Here is a 15,784-nt window from a genome sequence, read left to right as displayed (position 1 = left end):
CCCGACCCGTGACTTCTCCGACACTGACTCACGACCCAATCCCTCCACTCTCTTATCTTTCTCTCTCATAAACACAAGACAACACAAGTAGTAGTAGTAGGTGGAAAGCAATGTCCCTTCCTCTTTTCTCTATCTACTGCTAAACCTCCTTTTCCCTCTACATCTCGCGGCGGAGACACGGAGGAATCCTGCGGAGGAGGTGGAGAAGAGAGGAGACTTTGATTTGGTTTGGTCTCTTTCAACTGTTCGTATCGAAAAGAGGTGAAATCGAAACCCTAAACCCTTTCGAGGCTGGATCTGAGATTATGCTGTTGGGGCAATGGAGGCTTCTTTAGCCGCTTTGGAGCGGCCACGAGCTGCTGCTTCGAATACGGTAATGGTGTTTCTTCGGTTTCTACTTTTTTTTTTTTTTTGTTCCTTTTCATTGTCTGGGTGCATTGGAAGCAGATGAATACAGATGTTGTTTATCACTGAGTGGGATCGTATGATAATTTATTACATAGTGGGTGTTTCCATGATTTAGTTGTCTGAATTTCGGTTACTAGGTATATATGTCGGAATTGCTGATAATAGACAAAAGTATATTTGTCTACATTGTCAGACCTTCTAGGAATCTCATGATGTGATAGATACACATGGCCTTTCATTAGCTGTGAGACAAGCTCTTATTAACTCCTGTGATTGATTTTTAACCAATCAGTGCTGACGTGAGGTATATAGTATCTGTGTCTGAGTACATGTTCATAATATCAAAAGAGAAGACTCTGATGAACGAACTATAATTGCTGCTGAGGGGTTTTGTTAGAATTAGAAGAGCCATATATAAATCAGGCAGATCGGTGGTGTACTCTTTGGCTAAAATACACACAAAACGGTATCTAGGGAAGTGATTTCTCAGTTAATTAGAAATGAGACACATGGCAGATATAATGGGTATTCAAATGGCTGAATGAGTAGAATGCACATAATGTGAACTGGAAACAATCGACTTTACTTGTCTCTGCAACAATCTGTTTTCTCTAGTTTTCTAAGTGTAAATTTGGTAACTAAGTTGTTGGTTGTTACTAATATATCATGTAACTCTCGCAATTGTTTGACAGGTTTTTAAGAGTGGTCCACTTTTCATATCATCCAAAGGTATCCTTGTGTATTTCTGCGCCTCCCTATTTCTCTATTAAAATTGTCACATTTCACAATGTTTTGCTCAGCTGTTCATTTCCTTGTGGTTATCGGAATAGCATAGTGCATTAACTTTGTATTTTGGCATTCTGTGGAATAGGACTGGGGTGGACTTCTTGGAAGAAACGCTGGTTCATCCTCACACGTAACTCTTTGGTCTTCTTCAAAAATGACCCTGTTAGTATTTACTTCCTTACTGCCTTTTTCTACTTTTGGTTTTGCTCTGTGTATGTTAAGATTCATGATAATCGTATTGTAACTAAAATTTTCACAGGGTTCACTACCACAAAAGGGTGGTGAAGTTAACATAACCCTTGGTGGCATCGACTTGAATAACTCTGGAAGGTATGCAGGATTTTGCTAACCGATTTTAAAATTTCATGGAGTTTAACTTACAGTGCCTTTTGTTTTTCAGTGTTGTGGTGAGAGAGGATAAAAAATTGTTGACCGTATTATTTCCTGATGGGCGTGATGGGAGAGCTTTCACTCTTAAGGTGCTTCGACAATACATTCTCCCTAGATGTCTACTCGAAAAATGATCTTTTGTACTGATGCTAACTTCTCTTTTTGTGATGCAGGCCGAGACATTTGAAGATCTCCACGCCTGGAAAACTGCTCTTGAGCAGGCTCTTGCACACGCCCCCAATGCAGCACTCAGCATGGGTCATAATGGAATATTCCTTGCTGAAACTAACGAGGCTATCGAAGGTTCCTTTCATCAATGTTTGTTATAATCCATGTTACAACTTTGGCGCATACGCATCTTATATCTATAATATTTGTTATGCATATAAATATTCATTCTTTCTATTATTTATACGCCATTCTGCCTTTATTCTCCATCATTGCCAGGACGGGATAAGAGTCCGTTAAAATCATTGGTTGTTGGAAGACCAATCTTACTTGCTCTTGAAGATATTGATGGAAGCCCATCATTCCTCGAGAAAGCTCTTCAGTTTATTGAGAAATATGGTAAATTCTTGATTTCATGGTCGTCCCTATATGATTTTTGAATCAAAATGTGTCCATAGTTCCTTCAGGGTACTTAACGCATGTAAAGTATCCATTTCGATGCTTCATGAACTGTCATCTCTATGATTCTATTGTCTCAGTCAATCGGTTGTACAATTTGCTTGTAGTTATAATTAGATGTACTTATACTCTTCGAATGCATTTTTCTTTTTAACTGTTTTGTTTTTGTTTTCGTGGTCTTCTGTCTCGCCAGGAACTAAAATTGAAGGAATATTAAGACAGGCTGCTGACGTGGAAGAGGTGGAACGTAGAGTTCAAGAATATGAACAGGGTACCTATAATCTTCTCATGCTATTATAATATGTTCTTAGACTTCCCTGGTACTTAAGATATATGCTCCCTCCAATACCCGGTTTACATATTTTAGTTTCTTCCTCTCCAAAATGATACTTAGGGAAAACGGAGTTCGCTTTTGATGAAGACCCGCATGTTATTGGAGACTGCATTAAGGTAGTTTCCTCTCAACTTCTTCTTCTTCTGTTAGTTTGTGCATTGTTACAATGCTAAGGTTATTCTACTCCACTCCACTTGCAGCATGTGTTGAGGGAGTTGCCTTCTTCACCGGTGTCAGCATCTTGTTGTACTGCCCTGCTGGAAGCTTACAGTGAGTCTCCTTACCCTTTTCTTCTTCCTCCGATGCAGATCTCTGTGTGTGTGTGTATATATTTATTTAAATGAGTCTTCTGTGGAGAATTTCTGGAGATCTGACTGAAGCTCTGTGAAGTTGACCGCCTTTAATCGTATTGTTGGATCAGGAATCGAGTCTAAGGAGGCTCGCATTAGTTCATTGCGCTCTGCTCTGGCGGAAACATTTCCTGAACCTAACAGACGTTTACTACAACGGTATGTTTATAAGATATATTAGATGTTGTAGTTGATGTTACTTGTTTCCTATCAAGTCTGACTCTACAGGCCAGATGAATGTCCTGAGGGTTTAATGAGGTGTTTTTTAAATCGTTGAATATTTGCGTTGTACCCTCAGGATTCTGAAAATGATGCATACTATCTCGTCTCATTTCCACGAAAATCGAATGAGCCCATCTGCTGTAGCTGCTTGCATGGCTCCTCTGCTCTTACGTCCTCTTCTTGCTGGTGAGTGTGATCTAGATGACGAATTTGATAGCGGCGAAGACAATTCTGCGCAGCTTCTTGCTGCTGCTAATGCTGCCAATAATGCTCAAGCCATCATTACTGTTTTCCTAGAGGATTATGGAAGTATTTTCGATGTAAGACTGAACTCAGATAGTTTTATACTAATTTACTCATGATATATATGCCTTATATATTTGCAATTTTGCAGGAAGAAAATATTCAAAGATGTTCCATGTCGACCGAATCGCATATTGGTAATAGTGGACCTGATGATTCTAGTGATGATGACAACAACTCAAAAAATGAATATCATAATGCAGAGAATGAAGTAGAACCAGTGACAGATGATGATGACAACGAGCGTGCATTGAGTGGGAAAATGAGTGAGAGCAGCGGAGGCACAAGCAGTGATCTCTATGAGTACAAGGTTATTTCTAGTGCTTCGTCCTTTAATATACTCACGCTTACATGCCAAGTTTACATGAAACATCTTTTTGTATGGTGTTGGTAATGTCTAGTTAAATAATTGGTGAATACATTCTGTGTAGGGATTTGTTGCTGATGATTCTGATATTGAATCGCCTAGAGAGACAAGTGGTCCAATACGTAATTCAAACGTACGAACAGATCATGTTGTGAGAAATCTTTTCATCAACTCCACGGATCAACAAGCTGGGGAGCAGATAGGTGGTGATGATCCAACAAAATATGGAGAAAACTCATGTCTAGTAGATGGCGGCGAGTCTTTTCAATCAGGGAAGGTTCTAAATGTACTCACTCATGGAAATACATTGGCTTCTCCTGGTCTTGAATCATCAAGTGAGAAGCCCGTGACTAAGGGCACACCCTCCTCTGTTCCTGCAAAGCGTGCAACATTCTGGGGTCGTGGCAGTGTATGTCCTTTGCCTGTCTTGATCAAATAGTTCTGATTCCTAAATGTGTCAGATTTGACACGTTAGTTCAAGTATAGTGGGTGCATGATAGAAAACTCTTCTCCTCCAGTTAATTACATATGTCACGACTTAGCATAGTCATATAGAGATAATGAATGTCTGGTGGAATAGTATATTAGTATCTAAAATTTTATTTGCTCTTTGTTTGTTACAGGCCAGAAAGAGATCCACAGATAGATCGTTTGATTCTTCAGGAGAAGACGAGTAAGGCTTTCACTCTTGAGATAAAATGTTTCTGCTAGCAGTATTCTCTTTCTATGTTTTCTGCTAGCAATATTGTGATCTGCTTCTTCATCTATTTGGTCTTAAGACTTGAATCGAAGGCATTTGAGATTATTCTTGCTGGGTGCTTGTGTACTGCTAATTGGTTCATAAATTCTATGTAGGCTTGCTATACAGAGGCTTGAGACCACGAAAAATGAATTGCGACAACGAATAGCAAAAGAGGTAATCATCTGCTGCCTTCAAATCTATTATCTGACTTCACTAAGTCATTAACAGGGGTCATCATTATCGAATATAGGCCAGAGGTAATGCGATACTACAGGGTAGCTTAGAGAGAAGGAAGCAAGCGCTTCATGAACGTCGTTTGTCGCTTGAACAAGATGTATAAAATTTCTCTTCAAACTATCCATGTTTATGAATCTTTTCTATCTAGAATTAAGCCTAATGTCAAAGGAATGTTCTTTTGGTTTGATGGGGGAATACTTATACAGGTGTCAAGATTACAAGAGCAGTTGCAAGCCGAGAGAGATCTCCGAGCAGCACTGGAGGTTGGTTTGAGCATGTCTTCTGGCCAATTCAGCTCACATGGTGTGGACTCGAAAGTAAGTCTATGTTTAAGGGAAATGGTATCTTTCTTTTTCTTTAGAACACTGAGTTCTTGTGAAGTATTAATGATCCGTGCAATATTTGAAGACAAGGGCTGAGCTTGAGGAAATTGCTCTTGCTGAGGCTGATGTGGCAAGGCTGAAGCAGAAAGTCGCAGAACTTCACCATCAGCTTAGCCAACAACGTCAGACTAACTTTGGTTCTTTCTCAGACGCGCGTGATAGTCATCAGTATCTCCAGAATCACAATCCTCAAAAGTAAGTTGCATCGCTACTTCCTACTTTCCTTACACAGGAGAGCTTATAGTTCTTGTTTTTATTTCATGGCTTGTTCTTGATCTTCGTAATCATGTTTAACAAGTATTTCAGATTATCTTATCAGCTATAAAATCTTTAACTCAGTACAGCTGAGAAGATCGTTCAAAGTAGCTTTTTCCCCAGCATATCTTGTATGTACTGTAATTTGATTGATTCACATGTATTTCTGCAGAAGGTTTCTTCAACAAGATTTTGATTCCACTCTTGCCTTTGTAAATCATGAAAGGAAACAACGACACGAGGTATTTTTTACTGAAGTTTCTGTCATGGATCATTCTCTTTCAAAGTTAGGATTAAGCCAATAGAATCTATTGTCTAACCTGCAGGAGAATATACTGGGAGCGGAGTGGAGAAATAGTAAAGGAGGAGGATCTTTTGGTGTTGGCAATAGCAGGCAACCGTCTCGTAAGCAAGTACAAGAACCAACTAACATGGTCGACTCTAAAAGCAGCAGTGAAGAGTCTGTAGACAAGTTCTCAGCCATGGATTCTCCATCTGCTCCGTCCAATTCAAGAGCATTAGATGTAAGACCTTCTACTCATTATGAATTCATGACAATGCATACTCCTAACATGCTAATAAAATGAACGGGTTTTGCAGATAACAGAGTATCCAAGGCCTAATCATCCGTCAGCAGCTGCATCAGCAGCTCTGGTAGAGTTAACAACTCGTCTTGATTTCTTCAAGGAAAGGCGTTCGCAGCTGATGGAGCAGCTCCATAGCCTGGATCTTAACTACGGCGGATCTTCTTCTTCTTCTCGAGATTTCATACACAGGCCATCTTCTCCACCTTGGAACTAACACTGAGAATAATAAAGTATATGTTTGCTCTGTATATGTGTTTTTGAGTGATGATGTTTTCGTATCTGTTCTGATTATTTTCTTCCGTGAAGACAAGAATGACCTCATTGTGTATATAAAAGACATATTTTGTTTTGTTTTGTTTTATGTGAGAGGTTGGTTGGTTATATGTTCAGCCTTCAGGAGTATGTAACTCTAAAGCCGTGTATGGATGGACGTTGGTCTCTTTAGACTCTGACCAGCCAATTAACTGATCAATATTGTATTTTACATCGTTTGGCGGTTCATCCTTCATGTGATGCTATCTCCAATAAAATTTTATTTTTCGCTATAAAATGGAGTAATACTATAGTTAAACATTTTCGATGGTTCACTTTATTTTTCACTATAAAATAAAATAACTCTAGAGTTGAGTTATATAGTGAAAAATATAGTACTAAAGGTGTGGTATTCAATTCAGGAATTTGAAATAATTCATAAGGAAAATTTTTTGCAGTATTTTCAAAGATTTGATGAGATTTTAATGCATTTATCTAATTCCTATGCTTACTTCTATTATCGATTTTAAAAGAATATACATAAATTTGATAGAATACTAATTCTTCTAAATTCTATGAATTTTCGAATCCTTGTATATTTAAAAAGGTAACAAAATTTATTTTATTCTTAAAACTGAAAAAATAGTAATAAGTACTACATAGTTTATGGATTGTAGCAATTTTATTAAAATCATGATACTAATAAATAAAATATATGGATCATCTAAACTCATAGCATCTCTCCACATATCTTCTAAGTTCTGCTATAGTTTTTCTCCAAGCATTTGCATTTTCTTTATCTTGCTCTTGTGTTCGTAAAGGCTCTTAACAACGATGTGCGAAAGCACACAATCGAAAGTCTCAGAAGACATCTTGATTTGGTTAACAGACACTTGGTTTCTTCAGCAACAAGACAACATTGACTTTATATTTGTTAATTGTTGTTCTTTATATTTGCTGGTAACTCATTAATTATCATCCACAAAGATCTCTTCATTCTTCACGTACTTCTGAAAAAAATGAAAAGCAGAGAAATGCTATTGTTTGTGTTTTCCTACGATTCATTACAAATATCTACATAAGAGCAAAGAATTGGTCATTTGCATTTATACATGACATTTTCCATTAAATTCTTATCAAATACAATTACTACAAAATCTATCAAATATTGAATAACAACAAAATTTAAAATAATTAAAAGAATGATTTCAAATGCTTAATCCAATAACAAAAGAATTTAAAAGAATTGATAAAATCCATAATTGAATAACAGTGAAATTTAATGGAAACTATAATACCTTCTAATTCTATCATATTTCTGAATCCAATACTCCCACCTTAGAGTGGAAAATAGAATGTTGTTGAAGATGCCTTAAGTTGGTTTTGTTGTAGTCCTATTCTATTTTAAAATAAAAATAAAATAATTAATAAAAAATAAATATATTATTCCATAAATAGAATAAATATATTTTTATTCTATTATGAAATGAAAAATAAAATAAGATCAAAGTATTTGTTACTCCAAATTTCATTTTTGAAAAAAATACAATGAGACTAGAGATACTCTAACTAGGTTTCATACTTACAGTTGTAGATTTTCTAATCCTTAATTGAATATATATATTTATTGTGTTTTTCTTTTAGAAATATTTATTGTTGAAGGTAAAAAATGAAAGAAATTTAGACACAGAGGAAAAAATTATTTGATGTCAAAAAGGAATTAAAGAAAAGTTTTGAAAATATTCATGGGAGAAAAGAAAAGACTAAGAACGAAGCCCATAAAGCGAGGGAAAGAAAATACTTGGACAATAAATCCTTTTTTTTATTTTTTATTTTTGTTATATTTCCCTCGTTCGCTCCTTATACATTAAGGAAAAAAATCGACCTTAAAACACTTTCACCGTCTTTTTTGTTTTCTCTCTCTCTCTCTCTCTCTCTATAAGAACCCTAGTTTCTCTCTCTCATCGTACCGGTTTGTCATTCCGCTGCTCGTAGTCGCATAGCCATTCGCAGATCTGGTAATTCAGTTTATGTTTCCTAACGATTTCGCTTCAATTCTGGGTGGTTGCTTTCTTCTTTTATCGTGTTGTTTGATTTTTCTTAATAAAATCTTGGGATTAGGGTTTTCTCCCCTTTTTCTAAATTGATGCTTGATTTCGATCCTCTCTTGCCGATTACTAGTCATGTTTATCTTTCAGAGACGAATGACTCACATGGTCATCCTGATTTTGATTTTTTTTCTTTGTCAATATCTCTGGTTGATCACTTATACAATCGTTTGTTTTGTGTAGAGGGTCTTGATTTCTCTATTCAAGGTTTTGACTTGAACACATGATTCCATAGTTTCCTTGTCGTTTTTGATAATTGATTGGAACTTTATCTGATTAGAATCATGTATGTATAGGGCTTCCAACTACTTTAGATGATTGGTTATGATAAGATTATGTATGTGTTGTTTAGCTATTACATTACTTTATTTCCATCCTTGTAGATAAGGACACGAGCATATGTTTAAGCTTCGACCCTTTTACTGAGATTCTGCTTCTTCTTTTTTTTCTTTAATGCAGGTTGTGTGAAATAACCTTGAAAGATTTGAATGGATGATGACTTTGCAGATGGATAAGAATACTGCTTCCTCCCCAAGGGAGCGAGCCAAGTCCATATTCGATAAGGTTCTCCCTCTCTTCACTTCTCTGAATTTGGGTGTTTTTAACATGCCTCTTAGAGGGTTTATCAGTTCATCTTTGTTGGGTTGTATAGGCCGTGTTGTCTCTTTACTTGAGCCTATGTCTTTTGTTAGTTTTGGATCTTCAGCTCAGTGACAATATATCCATACTTTGCAGACTGTTGAGTTAGAAATCAAGCGTAGGAAGGCTGCTCAGGCTCGGAATCCTTCTGACCCGAATCTGTGGCAGCAAATTCGTGAGAATTATGAAGCAATCGTTCTTGAAGATCACACATTTTCTGAGGAGCACAACATTGAGTTTACTCTGTGGCAGCTGCATTACAAACGGATTGAAGACTTTAGATCACACATCAATGCTGTCCTGGCTTCTAGTAACTCGAATGCTCAAAATTCAAAGGGTCCATCTATGGCTGACCGGGTCGCAAACCTCAAGCTCCAGTTCAGAACTTTCCTTTCAGAAGCAACTGGGTTTTACCATGAAATGATCTTAAAAATTAGATCAAAGTATGGTCTTCCCTTGGGTTATTTTTCGGAGAGTCAAGATAGTCAAAATTTGGCTGATAAGGATGGAAAGAAGTTTGCAGAAGTTCAAAAAGGCTTGGTATCTTGTCACCGTTGCTTAATATACCTTGGTGATCTTGCTCGGTATAAAGGATTGTATGGAGAGGGGGATTCCAAGAACCGAGAGCATGCTGCTGCCTCGAGTTACTATTTGCAAGCAGCTTCTCTATTGCCAGGCTGTGGAAACCCACATCATCAGGTTATTTCCTTTTCTCTTTGACGCGTTATTTTTTAGTTGGTACAGCTATGTCGTACAGGTTGTAATTGATGGTATCAACTTAATGTCTCAGCTTGCTATAATTGCTTCCTATTCCGGGGATGAGTTTGCAGCAACATATCGTTATTTCCGGAGTTTGGCTGTGGAGACTCCTTTCCCAACTGCCCGTGACAACTTGATTGTTGCTTTTGAAAAGGTTAACTAATAATCTTATGTTTTGTAATTATGTTAGGTGCTTAAGGCAATCGCTATTAACTTTCTTAGTACCCAAATATAATACATTTCTATCTCTTTGAATGGTTGAGCAGAATCGTCTGAGTTATGCCCAATTGTTTGCGGCTCCCAAAGACTCACCTAGAAGGCCCACTGGTAAACGAAGAGGTAAAGGCCAAGATATTTCATCGAAGAAAGATGCGGACGTGGTAGCTGTTCCTGAGAAGGATAAAGCAACTAGTGCAGATGAGAAGCTCAAAGCATTCTGCGTTAGATTTGTTCGTCTAAACGGGATTCTTTTTACCAGAACAAGGTAATTTTTCTTTCTTTCTGAAAATTAGTTTGTTCTAGCCACTTTTACTGGATCTCTGGTATAATATTTATCACTCGTCTGTGTTCAGCCTCGAGACATTCCCAGATGTTCTTGCTTCCACTAGCAGCAGTTTTCGAGATCTGATTTCTTCGAGCTTAAAGGAAGAGATGAGTTTTGGTAAAGACACCAGTGACAGCGCACTTTTTATCGTCAGGCTCGTAACAATTCTTATATTTAGCGTCGATAACTCGAAGAAAGAAAAGGAAGGTCAGTCATATGCAGAAATTGTGAATCGTGTGGAGCTTGCTAGAAACTCCTTAACAGCAAGTTTTGAGTTACTTGGGCACCTAATAGAGAAGTGTGCGCAACTGTGTGATCTTTCGTCAAGTTACTTCTTGCCTGGTGTCTTAGTTTTTGTTGAATGGTTGGCCTGTTGTCCTGATATTGCACAAGGGAGTGATTCGGATGAAAGACGGACTGCTGTGAGAAACAGCTTTTGGAACCAGTGTGTTACCTTCTTCAATCAAATCTTGTCTCTTGGGCCTATGTATATTGATGATGTCGAAGATGAGACTTGCTTCTCAAACATGAGCATGTATGATGAAAGAGAAACTGAAAACAGACTTGCACTGTGGGAGGACTATGAGTTAAGAGGATTCTTGCCATTGCTTCCAGCTCAGTCTATTCTCGACTTTTCAAGAAGACATTCCTTTGCAACTGAAGGTCCCAAGGAAAAGAAAGCTCGTATAAAGAGGATCCTAGCAGCCGGGAAAGCATTGACCAGTGTGATCAAGGTTGATCAGAATCATGTGTATTTTGATTCAAAGAAGAAGAAATTTCTTGTCGGTTCTGAACCGTCAGATGACTTGCTGGATTCTCATTCAAGCCCAGCGGAAGCTGATAATGCGTTTCAAGATAACCAAGGAATGGTGAATCATATTACGCCAGTGACGCAGCGATATCAGCAGATTCATTTGGTTGAGGAGGATGATGATGAAGAAATTGTTTTCAAACCTCTAGTTACTGAGAAGAGGAAAGGGGCTTCTGACCAAATACATGTTCCTAATGGAGGCTTCAAGAATCCTGATCAAGTTGCAACTGTGGGGGACTTCAAAGCTTTGAGTGTTTCAGATGCAGCTTTTCATGAAAATCTCCTTCTCCAGGCAAGAGGCAACGCAAGTATTCAACTGCCTGCATCTGTTGGTTCTAACCTTCTGGCACACCTTCTGCCGTCAACACAGTCCCAGGGTGTGCAGTTGCAACAGGTTCAGACACAGGCAGTGCATCCTCAGCCAGCTCAATCGCTAGCCTCTGCACGACTTCAACCAATGCAATCACCGGTGGCACAACAATCGCAGGCCGCACTACTTCAACAACTGCATTCACGGGCTATGCACTTTCAACATCCTCAAGGACAGGTTCCACATGTTTCACTGGCCCAGTCACATTCTGCTTCCCTTGGTGGTAGCAAGTGGCTACCAGAAGAAGCTGCTAGTAGCCTATCTAATTTTGCTCAGATGGGTAACGGTCATGTGATGAGTGAGATGCAAGGAAATCATGGAGTCTCCTATTACCCTGCACACTCATTGCCGATCCACCAGTCTTTCAATGTCAATGGTATGGCTGGTATGCCGTATTCCCAGTCACGAACACCTGAAGCTATGTTGCCACCCACAATTGATACTGTTTCATCTTCTGGAATTTTTTGTAATGGCCTTGGCGTGCAATCTTCGTTAGCAAGAAAAAGTCCAATCGGTAGAGCCTCCAAGCATCTTGGCCCACCCCCTGGGTTTAACTCAGTCCCCTCTAAGCTGCAAAAAGAGCCAGCACCTGGTCCAGATATGTCTGGCCGCACTCTACCGGCTGATGATTACAGCTGGTTGGATGGATACCAAGGCCAGTCTCACCAAGGCACTGCTTTCAACAGTTCTTTGAATTACGGTTCTTCTGGGAAGCCAGAACACGTGGGTACCAGCAATGGACTGAATGGGCCTGCCAACTTTCCGTTCCCTGGAAAACAAGCTCCAGCGTCACAGGTCAAAGCAAAATTTCCATACTTTCAGCATCCTAAGGAAGATAACTTTGTGAACGGAAACGATCAATTTACTCAACTCCCCCAGCAATATCCAGGACATCCCAGTTGGTCGGGTCATCGCTTTGTGTGAGATCAGAAAGGAAGAGAGTAACACGGTAAGAGTAGGCATAAAGCTCCTTTCCATTATTATCTAATGCTTTGTGTAAGCTCTTACTCTTGTGGTGTTGATCGATGTATATGGGGAATGATTCAGGTGAGTGTTACGTATGTTCTCAGCTACCTAACTCCAACTGAGCCTCGTTCTGTTGAAGTATCTAGTTGGATTCTTTGTGGCCTTGGCTTCTTGTGGGGCGCTTCCTACCTGACAGGTTCGTCTTTAAGCTAGCGTTGCAGTTACGCATTCAGACATGTTTTGGCAGTCATTTGTTTATTATACTAACCATTAATGTTATTTGATGGTAGATTCAGGAGACAGCTTATGTTGGTGTAAGAGATGTTTGGTAACAAGAATGAATGGTTTCTACGGAATTTATAGGAGTAAAGTGCCTTTCTCTCACTTGAAGTGGATGATGTTAGACCCATATGAATGAATAAGAAAGGAAACGTACGTTGTGGCTTGCTCTGGATGAAGCACACACTTTATCATCCCTTTATATCTATTTATTTTCTTGCGAATAATTGCACCGAATCTCACTCTCTTGGATTGCTTTCCAGTTTCACTTTCATCTCATTTGTTCTGTGTGTTTCAAACTTCTCTCTGTTTTACTTAAGTTGAACATGTGAAACTCCGCAAATGGATTTGAATAAAAAGAACTCGTTTCTTGAAACAATCTCGTTCGTGTCCATGATTCTTTTTACAAGAGGTGGCAAGCATACTATGAGTTCATGATCGTGTTTGTGAAAAGCGTTTGAAATAGGTATTAATGGTCCACTAAAACAATTGGAATAATGCAGCTTTCATATAGAAATAAAAATATTCTAAAGAGTCGACTTGGAATAAGACTTTCGGAGTAAAATCCCCCAGCAAAGGAAACGATAGAACACGAAGAAGGCAAGCATTATCCCGACATTGATCCACCGTGTGTCCTTGTCAAGCCCTCTCTTCCTCAACACATCTTCTCCCGTCAACAAACACCCCATGTCCCCTCCCGAGAAGCACTCTTTCCGCAAGCTCCAGTACTCGTTCACCAGCATCGACTCCAGTGGGTAACGGTACAAAGAAACATAATACATGAACATCCACGGCTTCGGTATCTTTTCCTTGGGAATGAAGTAACCTGAGAAGAGAAAGAAAGCTCCAAGAACAGTGCAGATAAGCGAGTTTCCAGAGATGAAGTCCGGAGCAACCGCGCTGAGGAAGAGCACTAAAGAACTAGCCATGAGGATGATTAGCCAAACGCAGAGCACGAAGAAGGAAAACGCATGAACGGACGGGTTTAAACCCACGATCCAGTACACTGGTATGGAGAAGAGAAGCGATACAACGAATAAAAACGGCACAAACGCGATAGTGTTCGCGATCATGTAAGACGAGATTCTGTACGATCCTCGAGACGTTTCTTTCATCAAAACGCGGCGTTCTCGGAGGTAAATAGGAAGCGCTTCCACCGTGGAGGACAAGAGGAAGCTTAAGCTGAAGGCGAAGAGTCCTAGCCTCTCCGCCACGCCTTCTTCGTCGCGTTTGAGTCTCGTGTACACGCTCCCTAGACCTAATCCCGCAACGACCGCTTGCATCGTTCTCGCTAGGAAGAGCTGTTTCGTCCTGTAGATGATTTTGCAGAACCTCGAGCAGAGGAATGAGATCTCCGCTACGTCGAAGAGACTGCGAAACTCTTGCTTCTTAGCTATCGTATCATCGTTCTCGTTCTCGATCGATGCCGATGATGATGATAGCAAAGATCGAGAGGAGTCTGTTTGGTTCGAATCGCGTAACGAATCGACGATCTCCATCGCGAATTCGATCGGATTCAACTGCTCGGGGATCTGAAACCCTAGCTTGGCGATCGAGTCCTCGAGATGCTCGAGATTCCCGAAGTGGATCACCGATCCGCGAGAGAGGATCAAGTAATCTGAGATGTGATCGAGGATTCTATAGCTAGGCTGATGGATCGAGAAGACGACGGTTCTCTGCTTCGTCTTCGCCATGTTCGCTAAAAGCTCCACGACCTGAAGCGAGTTCCGGCTATCTAAACCGGAAGTCGGTTCGTCGAGGAGAAGAATCGGCGGGTCGCGGATCATCTCAACGGCTATAGAGACTCTCTTCCTCTCTCCGCCGGAGACTCCGCGATCCTCTTCGTCTCCTTCCCCGACGAAGCTGTCTTGAACGAGGACGAGACCGAGGTCCCTCAGCAAGGTCTCCACTCTCTCTTCCTTGTCCTTGGCCGTTGAGTCTCGTAAGCTGAACTTGGCGCTGTACATTAACGTCTCTTTGACTGTAAGCAGAGGGAGGAGATCGTCGTCTTGAGGGACGAACCCGCACAGTCTCCGTAACTGATTGTTGTTGCTGATTCTAGCGTTGTTTATTAAAATTGTGGAGGAGGGATCTAGTGCCTTGTGGTTTACTCTACCTGAAATGATTTTTAAGAGTGTGGATTTGCCTGTTCCGCTTGGGCCCACCACGGCGAGGAGTTTTGAGGGTTGGGTTGTGAAGTTTACGGATTTGAGGATGGTGACGTGGTGGATGGTGTAAGAGAGGTTAGCGACGGTTAGAGAGTAGCGGTTAGGTGTTGGGAGTGGTGAAGATGAAAAGGAAGAGGAAGCTGAGGAGTATTCGTCGGGGGAGTTTGATGCTGAGAAGAGTATGATTGAGTCTTCTTCGCGGCGGTTTGTGCTCACAGAAGGAGGAGGGTGGAAGCAAGAAGCCATGGTGTGTGTGTTGTTCATATCTTCATCTCAGAATGTCTCTACTAAAATGGTTTTTATGAGTTTGAAGTTCTTCTTTTCTTCAGAATTGGTGGACCAACAAAAGAAACAAGTTTTAATGGTAGGCAGAGGTTGGTGTAACTCTTCACAAGCTATGTATTCTAATTCTATCTGGTTGGTCATTAATTTGTTTTATTTGGTGAGTTGCTCATATCTAATATGTACTTTGAATAGCATAATATGTACTCTGAATAGCATGTATGTAAAAACTGTTTTTGTTGTTGACCAACACATGTAAGTGTAATAGTAATATGACGTATGTTATATGGAAACGGAAGCGGGTACATGGAACCGGAAGCGTATGGAAGCGCCGAAGCGAGATTTAAAAAAAAAATAGGAAGCGGATACATGTTAGAAGCGTAACCATATTTATATATATATATATATATACACATATATTAGAACTTTTTTAAAAATATAGAACTAAAAATTATATGATTTAAATTTATAATAAAGCATTTATTTATTTATGATAATTTTGAAATGATTTCGTATTGAAACTGTGAAAATACACATAAATTAAATTTAAATAAATTATTATATTAATTATTTTCATACTTTATAATTAATTGACATATTATATTTGAATATATG

At 39.5% G+C, this 15,784-nt stretch overlaps 3 protein-coding genes across 4 annotated transcripts; 2 read left to right on the top strand and 1 right to left on the bottom strand.

Annotated features, from left to right (window-relative positions):
* Window positions 1-13: 13 nt before the first annotated feature.
* Window positions 14-6,479, top strand: LOC106367880 (rho GTPase-activating protein 7). 2 transcript variants are annotated; one of them, XM_013807743.3, is made up of 23 exons: window positions 14-373; window positions 1,101-1,137; window positions 1,280-1,356; window positions 1,454-1,524; window positions 1,595-1,673; window positions 1,758-1,887; window positions 2,032-2,151; window positions 2,405-2,482; window positions 2,606-2,661; window positions 2,746-2,815; window positions 2,967-3,054; window positions 3,194-3,437; window positions 3,512-3,557; window positions 3,624-3,730; window positions 3,852-4,196; window positions 4,411-4,460; window positions 4,643-4,703; window positions 4,780-4,863; window positions 4,973-5,083; window positions 5,175-5,344; window positions 5,577-5,646; window positions 5,731-5,928; window positions 6,005-6,479. In XM_013807743.3, exons 1-23 carry the CDS (start codon window positions 320-322, stop codon window positions 6,203-6,205), a joined length of 2,547 nt encoding a protein of 848 aa, XP_013663197.1. In that variant the 5' UTR covers window positions 14-319; the 3' UTR covers window positions 6,206-6,479. The 2 variants fall into 2 exon arrangements, with proteins under 2 accessions (XP_013663197.1, XP_013663196.1); XM_013807742.3 differs by having other exon boundaries at window positions 3,512-3,730.
* Window positions 6,480-8,056: 1,577 nt separating this feature from the next.
* On the top strand, window positions 8,057-13,098 carry LOC106367879 (nonsense-mediated mRNA decay factor SMG7). The gene is made up of 8 exons (XM_013807741.3): window positions 8,057-8,261; window positions 8,811-8,915; window positions 9,087-9,689; window positions 9,781-9,903; window positions 10,016-10,233; window positions 10,322-12,423; window positions 12,522-12,636; window positions 12,731-13,098. Exons 2-6 carry the CDS (start codon window positions 8,844-8,846, stop codon window positions 12,396-12,398), a joined length of 3,093 nt encoding a protein of 1,030 aa, XP_013663195.1. The 5' UTR covers window positions 8,057-8,261; window positions 8,811-8,843; the 3' UTR covers window positions 12,399-12,423; window positions 12,522-12,636; window positions 12,731-13,098.
* A 48-nt stretch (window positions 13,099-13,146) lies between these two features.
* Window positions 13,147-15,465, bottom strand: LOC106367881 (ABC transporter G family member 23). Its single transcript, XM_022708259.2, has one exon. It carries the CDS (start codon window positions 15,149-15,151, stop codon window positions 13,247-13,249), a length of 1,905 nt encoding a protein of 634 aa, XP_022563980.1. The 5' UTR covers window positions 15,152-15,465; the 3' UTR covers window positions 13,147-13,246.
* Window positions 15,466-15,784: the final 319 nt, after the last annotated feature.

This window comes from Brassica napus, chromosome C9, assembly GCF_020379485.1.
Source record: "Brassica napus cultivar Da-Ae chromosome C9, Da-Ae, whole genome shotgun sequence".
Lineage (NCBI taxonomy): Eukaryota > Viridiplantae > Streptophyta > Magnoliopsida > Brassicales > Brassicaceae > Brassica > Brassica napus.
Note: the sequence above shows the minus strand (reverse complement) of the source record. Positions and strands in the feature narration are given on the sequence as shown.